This window comes from Plectropomus leopardus, chromosome 6 (genome assembly GCF_026936395.1).
Source record: "Plectropomus leopardus strain MGB_pleo_1.0 chromosome 6, ASM2693639v1, whole genome shotgun sequence".
Classification (NCBI taxonomy): domain Eukaryota; kingdom Metazoa; phylum Chordata; class Actinopteri; order Perciformes; family Serranidae; genus Plectropomus; species Plectropomus leopardus.
The window spans coordinates 16687907-16707197 of record NC_142181.1 but is presented as its reverse complement, the minus strand read 5'-3'; the positions used below and the strand labels follow the sequence as shown (position 1 = coordinate 16707197).

General features: G+C 38.8%; 2 protein-coding genes across 5 annotated transcripts in view; one reads left to right on the top strand and one right to left on the bottom strand.

Moving 5' to 3' along the window:
• Positions 1 to 3218, bottom strand: part of vps53 (VPS53 subunit of GARP complex) — a 357717-nt gene extending 354499 nt beyond the window's left edge. The window contains exon 1 of the mRNA XM_088078882.1: positions 3203 to 3218. The gene's annotated coding sequence lies outside the window, so the exon portion shown is untranslated. The remainder of the gene's footprint in view (positions 1 to 3202) is intronic.
• LOC121943434 (leucine-rich repeat and fibronectin type III domain-containing protein 1-like protein) overlaps positions 1 to 19291 on the top strand; it is a 218139-nt gene that overhangs the window by 112656 nt on the left and 86192 nt on the right. For 3 of the 4 annotated variants that reach the window (XM_088078885.1, XM_042486956.2, XM_088078884.1), the window contains exons 3-8: positions 5394 to 5610; positions 6681 to 6832; positions 7076 to 7329; positions 7484 to 7727; positions 7850 to 8007; positions 9664 to 10044. In XM_088078885.1, the coding sequence (XP_087935011.1) occupies positions 5418 to 5610; positions 6681 to 6832; positions 7076 to 7329; positions 7484 to 7727; positions 7850 to 8007; positions 9664 to 10044 (1382 nt within the window). In that variant the 5' untranslated portion in view covers positions 5394 to 5417. Of the gene's footprint in view, positions 1 to 5393; positions 5611 to 6680; positions 6833 to 7075; positions 7330 to 7483; positions 7728 to 7849; positions 8008 to 9663; positions 10045 to 19291 lie in introns of those variants that run through there. The other variant, XM_042486957.2, reaches the window with a different exon arrangement.

Genomic DNA, 19291 nt, shown 5'->3' with positions numbered 1-19291 from the left:
GTCGACCTGCAACGACGCAGACTTACTCGAAGCCTACCCTACTATGGTGCCAAGTCACCAGAAGCACAAAAAAAACAGGATTGTGGTGGAGTACATATTGCATGTCATTGTTGCTCTTTGTATTCACATGAGTACAAAAAAGGGATGATGGAGTGAGTAAAGAGTGAGGAGAGAATGCATGGAATATGACTGAAGGAACAATAGGTGAATAATGTGCCGTATGAGGGGAATGAGGATGGCTGGGGGAATAATCAAGAGTAATGGAGAAAAATACATTGAATGACGGAGAAAAATACATTGAATGACAGAGAAAAAGCATTGAGAGGGAGAAAATGGAAAGGCTGATAGAGGAGCTGAAGTGTGTACAGGTAATCCTTTTAGCTCTATGTTTCATATTGCGGGAGCATGGAGAACAGGAAGTATGAAATTACAGCGCATCTATTTTTAGCAGGATTGTAAGATTGTATGCACTCTCATTTGTTTGTTTGTATAGTTTGCTAGATTCACCTCATTGGATAATAAATACAGACTTGTAAGATAAAGGGAAAAGAAGTATATAGCAACATATTCTATCTTTTCTGTGGCAGTACATTGTCATCCCTCGATAAAAAATGTTCTGCCGAGGGTTTAGGAGTATCAAGGGAGGAGCACAATGGAGGAGTAGTACTTTACGCAGGCCTCCTGCTGAATACATGTTCAATACTATTGATCAGCCTGGTGGTCAGACTGGAAAGGCTAATATACAGTTGCCCACTGGCACACACACATATCACACCATGAGCTTTGAGTCGCTGTGGAAAGTGGAAATGGTTCCATATTTAGCTGCCTGGGTAAACTCTGACAGGTGGAATTTGATCTTAAATAAAGTCAGCGACATTTGTAAAAACTTATGTGATGCTCTGTGATGCTCTTCACTAAAACAAGAGAGCTGTTCTTCAAACGAAAACAAAAAAACAAGCGATCTATTTCTACATGATTTAACAAACTGTGTATTAATCACACATTCAATCCATCCGGTGCTCTGCAGCTGTGTCTTTCCAGATAATCTTTCCAGAGTGCGCTCTGCTGCTCCGAGAGCACGGTGCTCTGGATAACAGAAGCGGCACATTCTAACAGCGCTCTGAATTTAGGAACTGTCCAGTTTGTGCCAGAGTGCGCTCGGACACTCGGAGTATTTCTGAATGCACCCTGTGAGTGCTGTACTGTTTCACAGCAAAAACTTAAATTGCAGAGACAAGTTAACCCGTCATATTTTTGATGAAACTGAAAAACAATATTATGTCAGTTCTTTGGTCAATGATACTATATTTGCTGATATCACAAAGTCTGCCACGATACGAGTTTGATTTGATCCAACTCAGGGGCCTGCTTTATGAGATAACATCTGTAAATATCCTCAATTTTGTTTTCTCGCCACTGTCTGCCTAAAAGGATGCAGCTTGCAGCATTGTTTGAGGGCTTGGGAATGAGGTGTGCTTGGATGGAAATGGTGACAAATGTGTCATGCAAATTTCAAAATGAAAGTGTAAGATGAAGATATGTATTAATGTTTTTACTTTGCATCAATGATATTGGATTGCTAATCACGGACAGGTCGAGTGCAGATCAATGGATCATAGCACTCCTAGCCACTACCATTTCTTGTGCATGGTAAGAAACAGAAAAAGATTTTGTGACAGTCTCAAAATGCAGGATTTGAACAAAAAGTGAGTGATGCTTTCTCATGCTAACCATGACTTGGCTATGCACAAACTCAGGTCAAAAATATATTTATTTTAGTCACATTTAAAATGAGGCACTCAACAACCATCTGCAGTTCTAAATGACATTGTAAATCAATCAATAAAATTAAAGTACACATTATAATGTGGTCTAGCATAAAGAATGTGACAAAGATTTAAACTAATGAATCCACTTATTGTTAAGGTTGCATTCAGTTAGATGAGGCTGCGTCTAAATGGAACAAAAATGCATTCTATTGCCAAACTGAGAGTACAGCAGTGGTCGATTTAAGCCTTATTAGGGCAGCATGAATGATTTATATTAACCATATTTATGCAATGTATGATCCTCAAATAGCTGAGAATTTACTCACAGCTTTGCAATTCCATCGTTTTACTTACAAGCAGACATGATTCTGTTCTGTTGCAGATGGAGATCAACATATAGCACCACTGTAATGTGATGCATCAGGTGCTGTTTTTGTCACACCTGTTGGAAAGACTGAGAGGTTTTTGAAAACAGATACTAAGTGAAGAGATTTCCCTGAGGGGGTTTAAATCCTGTAAACTGAGAGGAAAAAAAACTGTCTGACTGAAGTTTGGTTGGAAGTGTTTTAACTGAGTATGTGTCCCTTGAGGTCCAAGAGTGTCATTGTGACCAACGCTGTTAATTGCACTGGATAAAGTTTAATTTTATTGTCTTTTAAAGACCAGAATACTGAGATATAACAAATCAGTTTGAGTGAGTGGGTAGATGCTTATCAGAAGCCTTGATTCAACATAAAAGCTGCTGTAGATGAGACAAGGAAACAGGTACCAGGGAGGGAAAATCTCCAGTGTGCATCAGGAAAATGCCATGCCATACAGCGCAGTCGCACAATGAAAGAGCCCATTATGGGCTCTCAGCATTTCAGCTCCTGAGCAGTGCCATGATCTACTTCTCACTCTCCTCTCTGTACCCTGATTTAACAAGGGGTTATTGTTAAGCAGCCAAGACGCCAGGGCATATGTGTAGACATGTGATTAAGTATCAAGACAGAATTTAAACTCAACAGCAACAACAGGTGCTTTCGTGGCTGGAAGATGGTGTACAACTGCGCATTAAAAAAACGGCTGATCATGACCAACAATCAACAACATTACAGCACTGAGTAAATACGCACGCTGCGCGTAAATAAGCACAAACCAACACAGCAGCATGACCAGCAGCGCCGCGTAAATGCGCTTAAATATACACAAATAAACAACAACTGAACAGCATGACCAGTAGCACTACGTAAAGTGGCACAATTAAACAGCGGCATTGACGAAAACATTGCGTAAAGGCACGTGAATTCAAACAAACCACCACAACAATAGCTTTGTTTAGGTCAACCAGCTGACCACGGGCAAACAAATGCAGGCACAATACAGAGAAACAACACTGCAATGTACAGCAATGAACAGCAGAAACGAGATAAACATGCAAACAGTTTACTTACCCTCCAGTCAGTGCTGCCGGGCTCCTCCGTGATGCTAATAAGCTGGACACGCCGTTTTGCTGTCGAGTGGAAGTTCCTCAATATATATTTCTTATACTCATCCATGCATTTCTAGGTCCTTTTCCTTTTATAGTCCCTTTCCAGTTGATCAAGGCGAGCTTTGCGTGGTTAAAGCATACTCCTTCGATGATCACTGAAAACGTTTTTCAAAGCTGAAAATGAGCTTCCCAAACTTCCCGGCAAGCTGGTGCAGGTACAGGTGCGGGGTCAGGCTGCGGCTCTCACCTGATGAGTCCTGGGTTTGAAAACTTTCTGGTACATCCATTTTGAATTTAAAACAAATTACTGCCACTGCATGTACTTTTTCAAAGTTTACCTAGCTGCTCCAGTTTCTACCTGTTTGAAAACTTGAACGTTAGCGGTGCGTGCACAGACGTCAAATGGGCGGGACTGATCTAGCCTGCCCTTAACTTCTTCTTCTTTAGTTGGATTTAACGGCGGTTGGCGTCCATAAAGTCGCATTACCGCCACCTACTGGATTCAATCTTAAGTTTCCACTAACTAAGGATAAACAACAATACCAATAGGCCTAATAATAATAATAATAATAATAGTAATCTCAATAACCATTCCTATCCTGCTCCCTCTCTAATTTATCTGAACCACTTCTCGGCTGATTGAGAGAGCCTAAAATGTCTCTAAACAGTTGTTGTAAAGCCTCTCCCGAAACATGTCCAACATCCAGAAACCTCCTGGCCCCATGCTCAATAGCAGTTTGGCTGTGGAGCCTACATGATTGTAGTACTATCCTGGTAGTGATGTTGGGTCTATTTTGTTCTTTCTTTGAAAAAAGTTACCTCTTGAATACAATACGGGAATTAACGTTTAAGTTAAAAAAAAAAAAAAAGATCCTTTAGTTTTTTCAAGTTGACAGGGACTTTTTCAATGTGGCTCAGCATGAAAACAGGGAAAATGTGAAAATAACTACATGACCACCAACATGAAGCATTTATTACTCATCATTTTTTTGATTTGCAGTCACTTGTTGTGGTGCATTATAGAGCTTTTGAAACTGTGTATTCAAGACAATTTCAGTGTCCTTGTATCAAAGCTAAAGTTAAGATGTTGTAGGGTGTTTTCTCACCTGTAGTTCAATTCATTTGGTCCAGACCAAGGGAAAAAAGAAAATACAGTATTGCATTTTAGTTCTAGCCCAGTTCCTGGTCACACTGACTTTTTAAACAGACAAACCAAGAGGAGTAAACATGAAGTAACACAGACTGACAGACATCTTGTTTTGGTGCTTATCATTGTAGTATAGTATAGTGTCACAAAGACATCATGAAGAAAAAACTTATTATAAGCATTATTAGTATAATTAGGCCGCACCACATGTTATGAATAATGACGAAGAGGTAGAAACAGGACGAAAAGAAGATGTCTTGTATAGTAATGATTATGGGCTTATTATTGTTGAATCACTGTCATGCACTTTTTAATAGACTTAATTAACTGACAAAATATGGAGTCAAATACAACACAGCAGCTTTCGAACTATTAATTCAGGAAAAATCTGTGCTGACATACATACATGTTACCATGGTTACCAAATTACCAAATCCCAAAATTAGGTTATATACATGGGCTTAGAAAAATCAATTATAAGATTGTCAACAGGTTTCAGGATCAGTAGATGGATTTATTGGCATTTCAGCTTTTGAAATCGTGCCAAAATAACATATCTGTTATCATAAATCCTGTGGTTGTGGTTTTTTTGGCTTTGACACCACAAACCAGTGGCACCAGAGTTTGCTTGGAAGCGGACCACAACTCATCTTTTTAAGCAGTCTCGGTTCATTTGTTTGGTCCCACCGGTGTTTAATTGACAGCTTTTATACCAGCTCAAATGAACCGTACCAGCCAGGCAAGCTGACCTGACTTTGCTTTGCACAAACCAAACAGGTTATGTGTTAAAGCACCCATAAAGCATTAACTTAACAAAATCATCTCTGATTTTGTTAAGTGTACAGAGAACTTTACATACTCGCATATGCTTCTGTGTTTAAACATTATCTCTTCTTCTTGACCAAGTTTCTCTGCAGGCCATTGACTTCCTGCCAGTTGCATTGTCTTGAGGGAGGCTATCTTTTTATCCACTTCAGTTCATCCCTCATTTCCTTCTGTCTTCCAGTTGCCCAGTTCCCAGTGGAGGATAATGGAACGGCTGTGGTTCTCTTTGCTGTTGCTGGCAGCAGCATGCAGGGGACAGCCGTGTCCGAAACGCTGTATGTGCCAGAGCCTTTCCCCATCGCTCGCTATCCTCTGCTCCAAGACAGGCTTGCTGTTTGTTCCTGCTGCCATTGACCGACGCACCGTGGAGCTACGGCTCCAAGAAAACTTCATTACAGGTAATGTGTCTGCCATACTGTCCTGTATTCCATTCAGTCAAGGCAGGGCATTAAGACCTTTTGCATGGTCTGGTCTGTTCATCCTCATCCATCAACACCTTAAATAATTTTGTCAAGGGGGAACTTAATATTAAGCACTAGCAGCTGTAGAAAGAGTCGAAAAGAGTGAGCAATGTATCCACCAGTGAAAAATGTGTCACAAAATTACCAGGAAGCATTGGATGCAGTGAGTAGAGTGAGTCACATTGGAATACAGCCCTGAAAAAAATGTTGGCTCAAGTCACAATTTCTTTTTGTTGGACATGACAATAAGTAATATTTCTTATGACACTGGGTATTTCTTTTAACTTTCATACTTTGAAACTTTTTTTGTTTTGTCGTTCAGTCGAGCAAATCTCATTCATGATTCATCTCCTCCTTATATCAAAGAGCTCTCTCGGATACTTTGAAACGTACTTATTTTTAAGAACTGAAGTGTTGCTTTATCCCTTTATTTTAATCTGGATTCCCATTAGCTCCCACCAAGGCAGCCACCTAATCTTTCCAGGCTTGACTTAAAAGAAATACCATTCTATACTTCTCCAAAACAAAAGACACACAAGCTAAAAAAAGACTGCCTTCACAGAGTCCAGAAAGATAATTCGATGCGCCATTAACAACATCACACAGTCGCAGTTATTTAAGTCACATTGTTCCTGTCCAAATCAATTTCAGTTTAGCAATACCCTGTGCAAAACTGCAGATTCTGTATCTCATTTTAGGGGACATCACATTCTCTCAGCTGTCAGCTGAGGTTCTTATAACAGTTTGCCAAAAAGTTAATTTTACAGGAATTAATAAAACACACTTGGTGTCATGGGGTTAAAGCTCTGAACTACACAGGCTAATTAGGCATGGGCTTGTCACTCTAAATATAAAACACGATGATGTGCAAAAGACCAAATGTGATCATAGAAGCAAGTTCAGCAGAAAAGCAGACATCCTTTCAGTAAATATACCTCACCATTTACTTTTCCAGTGCTTCTGTTATATTTCTTCTCCCTATCCATCTTCCTTCTGCTCACTCCCAGCCGTCCGAAGAAAGGACTTTGCCAACATGACCAGCCTGCTACATCTGACCCTGTCCAGAAACACCATCAGTCAGATTCTCCCTTCAGCCTTCAGTGACCTGCGGCGACTAAGAGCACTCCACCTAGACTCTAATAGATTAACTGTGATCAAGGTGAGACTAATGGATGGATGGCTCGATGGATTAATGATGGTATTGAATAGTGAGAGGGATCACTGGACTGATAAACAGACTTAGAGGTCTTTAAGCTTGGGTGGGTGATTAACAGATACACTTGATTCAGCAACAGGGCAACAGTGACAGAAACATACATATAACACAGTAGATAGATACAATATCTTTATTAGGATATTCCTGTCATGCCTCTCACAGAATTTTTGCTTTATCACCAACCAGGATGACCATTTTAAGGGTCTGACCAACCTTCGTCACCTGATCCTTGCCAACAACCAGCTCCACTCCATCTCCCCACATGCCTTTGATGACTTCCTGTCCACACTGGAGGATCTCGACCTCAGCTACAACAACCTTGCCCAGGCACCCTGGGACACGATTGGGCGCCTAACCAATGTCAATACCCTAAATATGGATCATAACCTCATAGAAAATGTTCCCCAAGGGGTATTCACCAACCTACACAAGCTAGCCAGGTAAATGAATAGATGAGCGGATAATGCAGATAGATAATGTGCAGGCACAAGCTGGTTTACTAATCAACTGAATAAAATACAGGTGATCCAATGATAATATACAAGTCTCTGTCTTGCTCCTCTCTCTTCTTTTCCCTACCCCATCTTTTCACAGGCTAGACATGACGTCCAACAAATTAAAGAAAATTCCCCCAGACCCACTATTCCTAAGAATCCCAGTTTATGCCAAGTCAAGAGGCTCCCCTCTCTCCTCCCTGGTGTTGAGTTTTGGTGGAAACCCCCTTCACTGTAACTGTGAACTTCTGTGGTTGAGAAGACTGACCAGAGAAGATGACCTTGAGACATGCGCCTCCCCCCCTGACCTTAGTGCCAAATACTTCTGGACGATACCTGAAGAGGTGACATTTTGAGCTTTTCACTACTTATTAGGAAACTCATAAAAAGTGGTCACATAACCTTGAAACCAAGGCAGACATCGAAACTAATATAAATTATGATCCTATTCTTTCTTGTCTTTTAGGAGTTTATTTGTGACCCACCAGTTCTGACCCGTAAGTCACCTCATACAGTGGCAATGGAGGGCCAGCCTGCCAGCCTGAAGTGCAAAGCGAATGGCGATCCAGAGCCAGAAGTCCACTGGATCAGCCCTGAAGGGCGACTTATATCCAATGGCTCAAGGTACAAACATTCTTGCTACTCAGTCCTGTTTAATCTACAACAAATTACTTCTCTCCATAGGCCTATAGATTGTAGAGTTCTGTAAAATTAAAGACAAGGTGTTAATTAAGGGCATGTGACTCGTCTTCTGAGAACACCGCTCCATATTCAGTGATGTCAGAAACCTGGCAACACAGTTGGCAGGTGTGGGAGAGGGGCTGTTTAAATATTCCTCCCTGTACTGCTCCAGCTCAGTGCCATGTGCCAATGTGAAACCGAGTCAGAAAGTCAGACAGTGTGTCTCATATAATTTTTGTCTTGGCTGTAGTAGTAGGGCGTGGGCACATGACTTGTGTCAGCCAACTCTGAGTAAGGATTACAAGGCAGTTGTTGAGGTCACACCTTTCTCACATTCCCATCTGGTAAAATAGTTGGCACACATGTCAAATATGTGGGTTTCTAGTTATAGCTTTGCATATGCAACACAAGTTATAAGATGATTGATACTATTTTGAAATATGTTACAGCCCTTTCTGAGGCACTTTTTCATCTGACATTTCTGTTTGGGTCTTTAGAAATTTTATTGGAAGTGCCTAGTTATGAAGAAAAGCTGGATTTCTGGCAAATTCCATTCGGGTTAACACCTATACTTATGGGGATGAAACCCACCGACTTCCAGCAACATAGCTCCTGAGCCTGGTAGTAACTGCACTGCAGTCTAGATAGATTGTGGTGGCGGAAGTTGGCAGCAACGCCAAGTGCTGGAGGCAGCAAAGTACGGGTGTGACTTAGCTGGTTGATAAGGAGGACTGTGATTAGCAATTGGCTCCTTTATGGGTGACAGAGAAGAAGGGCTTATGTGATTGGGAGGTGTGGACCAGAAGGGAGTTGCCTCGTAATTGAAACTGACAGAATAATGGTGGATCACTTTGCAGCCAAAGGTGAATGTGTCTTGCTCCTTTTTCATTTAAATAAATGGGGAGCTATAAAGCCTGGGCCATGTTAATACAAGACAACCTGTCTTTTTAATCTTGCGATGGCAACTGTGAGGCAACAGCCTCTTCTTCATTAACATTTTACAGTCAAGAGTGCCCCTGGAATGACATTTTCTGTAGGCCGACATGGAAGTTAGCATTGCTCCGGTTCCCTCGTCAAAAAGCCTGTGGGATTTTTCCATTGGATTTTGGATTATTGCAGAGATCTGTGGGAAAAAAAAAATGTTTATGATACTGACACATTTTGTCAAGTAAAATAATCCTCACAAATGAACACCACTTTTATGACTTTTGAAGCCTAAATGTTATTGGCAGAAGTAAAAGGCTAATGTTAGGTTTTAAACACACTACACTACAATGGGTCGCGATCAATACAAGGCTGTAAAGCTGTGTCCGTCATGGTTAGGCTGGATGATATTCTGTAAAAAGCCTCAAAGTTAACAACTGTAGTATTTACTAACGTATATTATGTCATTGAACAAAACATAGAAGTCTCTTAACTCATACAAAAAACCCACTGACTGTGAGAGGAGGGAACCAGAGGTGCTGAAATGCTTATTTCTTTCCAGGTTTTAGGACTCATTACTAGGGTACTCAACATGTTTAACATTTACATTTGAGTTAATGCATTGATTGATTTATTGAATTAAATAACTTTGTAATACATCTCAATTTGTTTCAGAACTTTGGTTTTCCCTAATGGAAGTCTGGAGATCAATGTAACATCCCTGAAGGATTCAGGTAACTTCACCTGCATTGCCTCCAATGCGGCAGGTGAATCCACAGGAAGAGTGGAACTAGTTGTGACAGCAATGCCCCACCTGGCGAACAGCACAAGCCGCAGCCGAGATCCGTCCTCTGAACCTGCCCCCTCTGACATCCTGACCTCCTCTAAGGTTGCGGTGCCTAACAACGAGACAAGAGGGGCAGACCGGAGGGTCTCATTGGTGGAACTGACAGGAAACTCTGCCCTCATTAGATGGAGCAGTCAGACTCCTACAACTGGAGTGAGGATGTTCCAGGTCCAGTACAACAGCTCCGGGGATGACACGCTGGTTTACAGGTCTGTTAATCTACACTTTCAATTTCTGATCTGTCTGTCTGTGTGTTTCCATATTCTGCCTGTAGTACAATATCCATGGTGTATTGTGAATTCCTTAAGGACTATTAGGGAAAACCATTTCTGGGCGTGTATGTGTTTGTCACTGTGAGCATGTGTGTGTGAGGGCAGTTGTGTGTAAGTTAATCAGGAGGCATCAGCCGCTACTATGAGGATGAGAGCAGATGATAGATGGTAGAAGTGGAGATTAGCCAGTCATCCAATCGTAAAAGTCTAATCAACTGAAATGATAAAGTTGTCTGCAGTGGGACAGGGCCATTGCCGGGTTCGCTGGGCCTGGGCCAAATGTGAGGAGTGTGCCTGTGTTAATGCTTCTCTGGCAGTTTGCTTCAGTGCTGCGTTGATATGCTGATTTTATTGCCGCATTGTTTCACTGCTTGTATTTACATTATGGCTCTATGAATGTGATTTTTTTGTCCATGTTTTGTTAGGTTTAACTAGACATTTGTCGACTCTTTGTCATTACATTGCCAGAATTAACTGACTGGTACCACTTAAACTGCTGACAAACAGACCGCTATGACATTTTGTAAAATGTAAAAATATCTGTGGGAAGAGAGAGAAAGAAAAAACCCAAATCTCTGAAACAAACATTTTCTGCTTTGTATGCACAGCATGCTACTGCACATACACTGTAATGTCAACCCAAGTCTAAATAATATATAAACTCACCCATAGAAGACCCACAGAAATTAACTGATAGAGCAGTTCAAGGTAGTATGATAATTCTTCATGTGGTGTGACTGTAAGCATAAAACAATATTAATGTTATCACTGAAACAAGCTTCATTTAATGGACATCATTTGAATAGATAGAGAGGTCATTGTGTTGCAAATCATGTTAATTATATAACTCTGTGTTGTAGTCACAATTGGTCTTGGTCTTGAGGCCAGTCTCAATACTATTTGAAGTTCTTGATCTCTTTTTGGACTAGACCTCATTTTACTCCGTCTTTTCTCGGACTCAGACAGAGAGGACTCGGGATTTTTTCTCAAGACCGCAGCTAAGGAGATATCACTTGACTGCCTATGCAACAAGGGCTTTTATGAATTTATATGGTTAACAACTGTAGACATAACAACAGCAGCAAACTATTTAATGCTGGACTGTTGTCACTATCCAGCTGGAGAAAAGAAACATGTTGTAACTACCACTGAGCAGTTAGGCCCTCTTTTAACTCTTGGTGGATATGCAGAATCATCCACATCCCCTGTTTATTTTCAGTTCTGAGGGTTGTTTTCATATGTTGTAGAGTTGTCATGGCAACAGGTTGGGAAAATCTCCCAGATCTCTTTATGAGTGACAGGTGGCTTTAATACTATTAGAGACGAGTGCTGTGAACTATTAATTATTTTCATTTTCTTCCATTTTTTTCAGAGGTGCAAATGAAATGGCCAAATATATCACTCTGTCATCTGTGATTACAGAAGTAAATCAAAAATGTCTTCACTGCACTACAGAAATATCTGATAACCAATTTAGCTCTTCTTGGCCTTTTTACTCTTGATCAACAGCTGAAATTGTCTCTTGGGAAAAACCAATTCTTGAAAGAAGGACCTGTGATAGAATATGTCAAATGCATCCACACTGACAGGACAATCACACAGCGCCTCTTAATTTGTGAAAAGTCAACACTTGTGTGATATGTAAATGGAGGGTCTCTACTAAAAAGTGATTATGATGTAATTTCTAAGCCAGAGAGGACACTTGTTTGTTCAGACAGTTCAGCTAACTGTGAGAGACAAGCAGCTTCTTACAATTCTAAGCATGGCAACTGTTCTCCTGCATAGCAACCTCCCATCTTCACCTGCCTGTTCAAGGTTGGATGCATTTCGTGGGCACAGCAGCCCTGTAGGTACAAAATACACTCCTTACTGGTCAGGTGTAGGTGTGTGTAGAGGTTTGTGTGGGTAGCTGTCAATCTTAGGAGCATCACATTGTCAAGCATGTTGTCTGGACCATAGATGGACTCCTACTCGAGGCCCCAACATGCCAGCAATCAGTAACTATTTACATTTGCAGGCATACATACACTAACACACATATTAAGAGATACTAAGGTGATGTGGCGATAAAAAAATGTTTTATCGACACATGAATACAGAAGTTTTTACTTTACCAACATCTGAGTATCCTTCCTAATTTTCAATAAAGTGAAAAATGATATTTCAATAACCCCTTTTAAAACCCTGCTTAAAAAAACTGGCCTTAGCTGAAAGTCAAACCCATTTTTTGTCATAATTGTGGTCAGTATGCCTTTTCTACAATAGTCATTCAGTGCATTACATTCAGTAATCATAGTAGTTTTTATTGGCAGTGGCTACATCTGCCATTCCTTTGCTGAATTCAGTATAAGGAAAAAGGTGCATGCATGTCATCTATTGCAATTTATCTGAATGATATCAGCATCACGCTTTTCTCCTTTTACAACGTGTAAGAGTTGCATCAATTTAAAGTTAATGCAAACATTATTTCCTACTGATGCTGCTTCACATTAGAAGTCTGGTGAAACATGAGGTGGCTTTAATTATCAAGCAGCCACAGAAAGCAAAATTTCAATACTGCAGTTTGCTAGAACTGCAACTGTTTATCGAATATACATTTACAAAACACGACAACAGTCATATAAAGCTTTTTGGCAATGGGTCATCTTTAATTTTTGCAAGGGAATAGTTGTATAAAAACAGCAACCAATTTGAGTTTTTAGATAAGGAGCTGCAGGTGGCAGACTGCACACCTCTCGCACGGTTACAAATTTTACTGTGTCCTTCTGCTGTTTGGAAAACTGATTGCACGTTGTGAAGCATAAAATCATCATTGCAATTTTTTTTTACTGTCTATTTAAAAACAACACAAGTTTGTTTGGCTGCACCGTAAACAAATAAACCAGTTGGTCTGCTGTTGTACTTCTGACAAAGTAGCGATTTAAGAAGAGTTTACTGTAGCATTAAACCACACTTGCTGCTGTCATGGTAACCGCAAGTGCCTCCAAATCAACCAGGACTGAAATCTTAAGGATTACAACTTGGAATTAACGAATTTAAAAAAAGACAAAAAAACCAAAAAAACATAAAAAATAAAACAACAATAAATACCCATAAATATACCCACTGTCAAATAAAACAGGGCCTTAGAAATTGGATAAATGTGGAATGTGGCACAGAACATGAAAAAAACACGGCTGTGTGAGATACACGGTAGCTTAAATGCCTTTCCTACATCACCATGTCACTGTGTGATCCATAATGCGATCTAATCCACATGTGCTCATGTTGCAGTTTAAAAATATGCCATGTTACATAAGAAAAATTTGTTGTAATCTTACTTCATCACAAAATATCATGACTAATTCATGACTCCTGATACCATACATGGAGTCGCATGGCACCTTGAGATTAACATCCATTAGAAGGCACCATTATTGCATCGGAGCTGTTCTGAGTAAAAGAAAAAAACAGAAAAATGAAATAAAACAGCCCTGAGTGTGTGTGCATGTGTGTACAGTTCTTCTCCTCTGTCTTTCTTTGGTCAATATCCATTAGGAGGGGTGAGGCACAATGCCATGAAGAGAGAAGAGGTGAGGGAGAAGGCAGAATATAGCAGAAGACAAAACAGTATTTCGTGTTGCAAAGAAAGGATATTCAAACTTGAAACAGTTTAGCTCTTTCTTTTTGTTACCTTTGTTACATACTAACAGCATATCTGGAAAATGGATCCACGTTAAAGCTAACGATAAGAGCTGATAGGAAGAAAAATCAAAGTTTGTTTCTTCTTTATCCTCATAGTGGAAAAATTGCTTTGTGGCATGATCAGTGAAATTAACACATGCACATCAGATAATTAAAATACTTTTTTATTTTTTTAAATTTGTTTTTTATCTGTATTTATTTATCTTTGTCACACGGTATTTTAATCAGATCAGAAAACATCTAAATGAACTCTCTGGTGTTTCATTCACATAGAGTCTGTTTTAAATTTGCTGCTTAAATGCTACAATTTTTCCCCCCACTGAGTAAATTACTCCAGCCAGAGCATACAGATCACAGCATCTTGTGATCTATACACTGCCCTCGGTGTCCTTTTTATTTAACTTTTATTTAAGCAGTCAGCTCAATTTACAACCATTTCCACTTTAAAAAGACCTCCAATGGTCCAGAGATTTTCTGAAGAGCTTGGGGCATAAAGAGGACTCTCTGACGCGGTCTCAAAACCCCTTGACTACTTACGATCAATGCCATTATAGCACTCAGTGTGTGTCAGTGTGTGTGTATCTGCATTTGTGTGCACATTTGTACAACCATTGGTTGGTAGTGCGTTTGTTAACCCTGAGTCTGAGACATGCTCCTTAAAACCCCCTGACTAATATAATCAATGCCTATTCAAGTGTGTGTTTGTGTGCATGTGTGCATGTGTAATGTGTGTTCATGTGTGTGCACACTGGACCAGATGGCAGCTGTGTATTAGCCAAAAACCTAATGTCAGTTGAAGTGCCATCAGTGGTAACAGATCTCTGCAGGAGGCTTCTATGAGTGTCTCCAGTGTCCGTGTGTGTGTGTGTGTGTGTGTGTGTGTGTGCACTCGCGCATATATATAACAGGGAACATACTCATCGTTACACAGTCACCAACAGGGAACGGCAAAACTAACAGGGGACATTTTTTAAGTCCCCACTTGGACATGCTCTAAATCATCATAAAATCATGTGTTATGGCCTCTGGTGAAATTTTTCAGATTTTGCCAAGAGGGGACCAAAGTGTGTGTGAGTGTTTATATCCATATTCAGAGCTCTCCCTCCTGGTTGGAGCTGGTATTTGAACGACCCATTCACACACGTCGCTTTTAACACTCCTCTCCCCAGCAGCCTTTCAGACTGCAGATGGGCCGTTAAACAGGCTTTAGTAATGTTAATGTGGGTGACATGAAGACCACAGAATGTAATGTATCAAATATGATACAAATAGCATGATAGAGATGATGATAATAAAGACACCAGTCTCCTGAAAAGTGATTTGTTATTAGTCTTTGCATTAAAATTCAAGGCTTGGCTTTAGGTGATTTCATAAGTTTTAAGCTCTATACTGTATTAAAATAAAGGGCTACCCAGAAGGCAGGAGAGAAATCAGTATTTTAGAGCCTTAAAAAAAGCAAGAAAACTATAATCCAAGCAGAATAAACCTTTACATAAAATGATCAGCAGTAAGATTTTTTCTTTTTAGGTTTAATTATGTAAAATTATGTAACATTAGACCTTAACTAGGCCTTTAAAGTTGTTCCAGTCCTAGCGATACTGACCTGACCAGTTTTCACGAGCACTGAATGTCAATCAGTTTTTTCAATATACTTCAAAAATACACTCTCAGTCTGTACAGCATAGAAATGTAATTTGTTTGTGGGTGCACATTATAGAAAACATGTCAAACATAGGATAATGCAACATGAGTCCACTGTTGGCTGGTACATAATGACAATTAGTTCCCTCTTGGATAGCATAGTGAGCGTTCACACTCCACCATGTAAAGAATAAATAAAATGAGATAGATAAGACTTACACAAAAAGAATCTCACCTAAATAATTCAAAAATTATTCCTCAACTATGATTACAATGACTGTGATTATTATAATTATAACTAATATTTTATAACAAACTATAAAGGCTCAGTTTTAGTGGATGGCTTAACCATCTAGCTTGACACTGTTTTACAATACGGCTTCCCCAGAGGGCAAGGAAATATTTTTAAATCTAAAGAAAGGAGAAATAACAATAACAACAATAATAATAATAATAATAATAAGGGTAGGAAGAAAATGTGGAGAGAAAATACCAGCAAGATCTTTACTAATTTTAATGAATTGCTTAAATTAGTTTATTATCAGAATTTAACTTAACCTTGAGATTGCTCAATCCTCCAAAACTCCCTTTGAGTTTTTAGATGCACTAAAGCACTAGATTTCTGTCAATCTTACAATGTACATATGTTTTTTTTCTCTATAATCACAGGAATGCATTTTATTTGCTGATCTACTCTACAGGCAAAAGAGTCCACACTTGTGTAGTATAAAGCAACAGGGGTCCACAGTTGGCTGGTACATAATGACACAAGATTACTTGTAAATATATCTAAACTAAATCATGTAATTTTTTTTGCTTCTAAAAGGATCTGTAAGTATGTATTTTTGTAACTGAATATAAAGGCTCAGCCGTTGTGGATGTCTTTACCATTTTATAGCTTGACACTGTGTTTAAAAGGAGCTACCCCAGTCCATTCTCATTGTTAACTTTTCAAATACATTCCCTCTGTCAGTGCTTTTGGCATACCTGCATCAATCTGGATCATGGCAGGATGATGTGAGATGAGAACATAGCCGGACAGAGCCAGCGGCATTGTTATTATCGTCAGTAGACAGCCAGACAACACGAGGCACATCTGCATACATCTTGCGTGGCTAGCATCACTTGAGAATATGGATGGGCGTACTCAAAACTTCCATTTAACAGTTTTACAAGCAAAAAAATGCCATGCAAGTTTTTAGGTTTTATTTTGAGGATTTAAAGTTTTTTTCTATTGGGAAAGAATATTAAAACAAAAATGTTTTTTTTTAAAAAAGGAATAAAGTTTCATCATCATTGAATGATGCCTTTTTCAAACCAATATTTGCATAAAATGAAGCAAATAATTTAAAAATAGCTTTGCTGGTCAAAGTCTTCTTTGTAAAACATCAGAGCCACTCAAGAAATACTTAGAGGGCAACTGAGGAACTGAGTGGATTAGTTGTGGGCAGACATACAGTGAAAATCAGATTTTAACCGGTTTAAATAGTTAAGAATTCTGTATAGTTGCAGTGATTTGACAAAATTGCAGGGTCTCCCAGAATTCACAGGAATCAGCTGAATTTGGCATTTATTGTTATGGTTGAAATCCAATGTATGTGTGCCCATCTATAGAATCCATTTTATTTGTCGCTCCACATTACAGAAAAGAGGTCCACCTTGAGTTGTATAAAGTGACATGAGTCCACTGTTGGCTAGTATATATTGACACAAGTTCCATCTTAGATATATAGTATAGAGTGACATTCCCATTTCAACATGGATAAATGACAAAGAATAGGAAAAAAAGAAGTTAGATGCATTATTTTCAAAGAAAATAATCTTACAAAAATGTAATAATAAAATTATTTATTTTTAGGAAATTGGAGATAGAAATATCATTTTAGTTTTTAGTACATTGCTTTTTAGATCGTGCACCTGAATAAGGTTTTGAGTTGCTGTTTAAGAGTGTGCTCCTTTTACCTTGTGTTGAAAACACATTGACAACCCATCATGATATAAATGACTAGAGCAATCTTTAATGGTATTTATAATATGGGAGGTTTTGTGAGCAATCAGTTTGTCTCAGTTACAGGGATAAGTCAGTTAGAGGAATGATTAACCTCTGAAACCCTCTGTTCAACTGCTGAGATGAACTATTTCAAATTCTATAGGTTTTTGGCTGTACTTTTGGCTGTACTTTAACTTTAAATTCTAAAAAGGAAAGTCAGTCCTCACTTTGTCCCCTCTTGGCCTGTACAAAATGACACTTCTTGTTTTGTTTTGTTTTGTTTTGTTTTATATTTTCTCCAATGTTTTAAATTAATCTTAAATCTGCATTAGACAGATAAAATTGTATATACATTACTAGATCTCCAAGAAAAGGCAAACAACTACAACTACTAAAACAACTAAAGAAATATAAAACAGCCAACAATACAAAACTTTACAGAACTAGGATCAAAATAGGATTCACTTTCAAGTAAAATAAAAAAATAACGCTGAGAGAGATTTGGATTGGATTGTCTGCTGTGTGACCTTTGAAGTCTTCTGTTGTAGGAGAGGGAACTGAGAGTTTTAAATGGGTGTACTGGCATGCAAGGTACCAACACATTTATGGATTGTGTCTTTAACAGAGGCTGACTACTCATTTTGTATTGGATTAAATGATTTGCCATCTCTCTGTGTGCATGCTGCAGTGACCAGAGGGACTTATTATTATTCAACACAGTTTTTGGTTTATATGAAGAATTTCAAATTCCTTAAAGGGTTTTTAGTTTATGATGTAAGCATTAAACAATCCTCCACATTGACTGAGTGGAGTGTCCAGCACCCATGTGCCTTTAAGGTTGCCTCTGAGAAATGAGTGACTTGGAGAGGGTGAGGGGTCAGCGTGTGCAGCTCTGTGCAGAGCCTTGATTCTCTGCAGTGTGGGGGTTGGTTTCTTTGTTGTTGACGATGGTCAATGGCCATTCCATTAAGCTTCAGAGATGCTAATTTATATTAGCTAGAATGTTACATCCAACTCTGACTGCCTGAGACATGGGTCTGTCCCCTGTCCTGGAGTTAAGCAAGTGGCACACAGTGCTTATTTTAGCTGGTACAACATCTCTGGATTATTGGGAAGAACATCCTAAAAGTTTACAGATTGGGCATATAATTCTCCTCAAATTCCCCACTAGCTTGAATACTGATACAAAAGTAGTACTTTTTTTACTGGATAGTTAAATATTTGAACATATTTAATCACCTAATAATTACATGAATTTCATGGCAAACCATTGTGATGTTACATAGTTTATTGTGCCAAGTTAACATTTAATTGTTCTAATCATAATAAAAGGTTTGGTTTCAACTATAGGAGTAAAAACAAAACTAAAGAGTAAGAGTGATAAATCTGATCATCATGTTAAACATATTCAGGAAACAGAAATAAAATGTCAGAATGCAACATTGAGCCAAAAGAAAAAAAACATGGTGGATTATTGTAGTTTTGTAACATAGGTTTTGTTATTGATCTGTAATGTTGAATTTATGTAGTCCATTTTCACCTCCTGAACCCTTTTCATTTGAGCTGCAGTGATATAAATTTAAAAGGTTTGGTCATAAATCAGTTTGAACTTATATATGAAAATAAATAGTTTTCTAACCTATAAAACATTTAATGGGGAAAGCGATGTATGCATGCTTAACACAGCGCTGAGAAACAAAGCATTTTTAAGTGACTGTAAGATTTAAAACAACAAATGCAACTTTAAAATGGCCTCCCAAATAATATTTCAAGATCCACTACATGGTATTTATTAACAGTTTAACAATATACCATCAGTAGTGTATCAGTGTACCATCAGTAGTTGCAATTTATTTATTAGTTATCAAG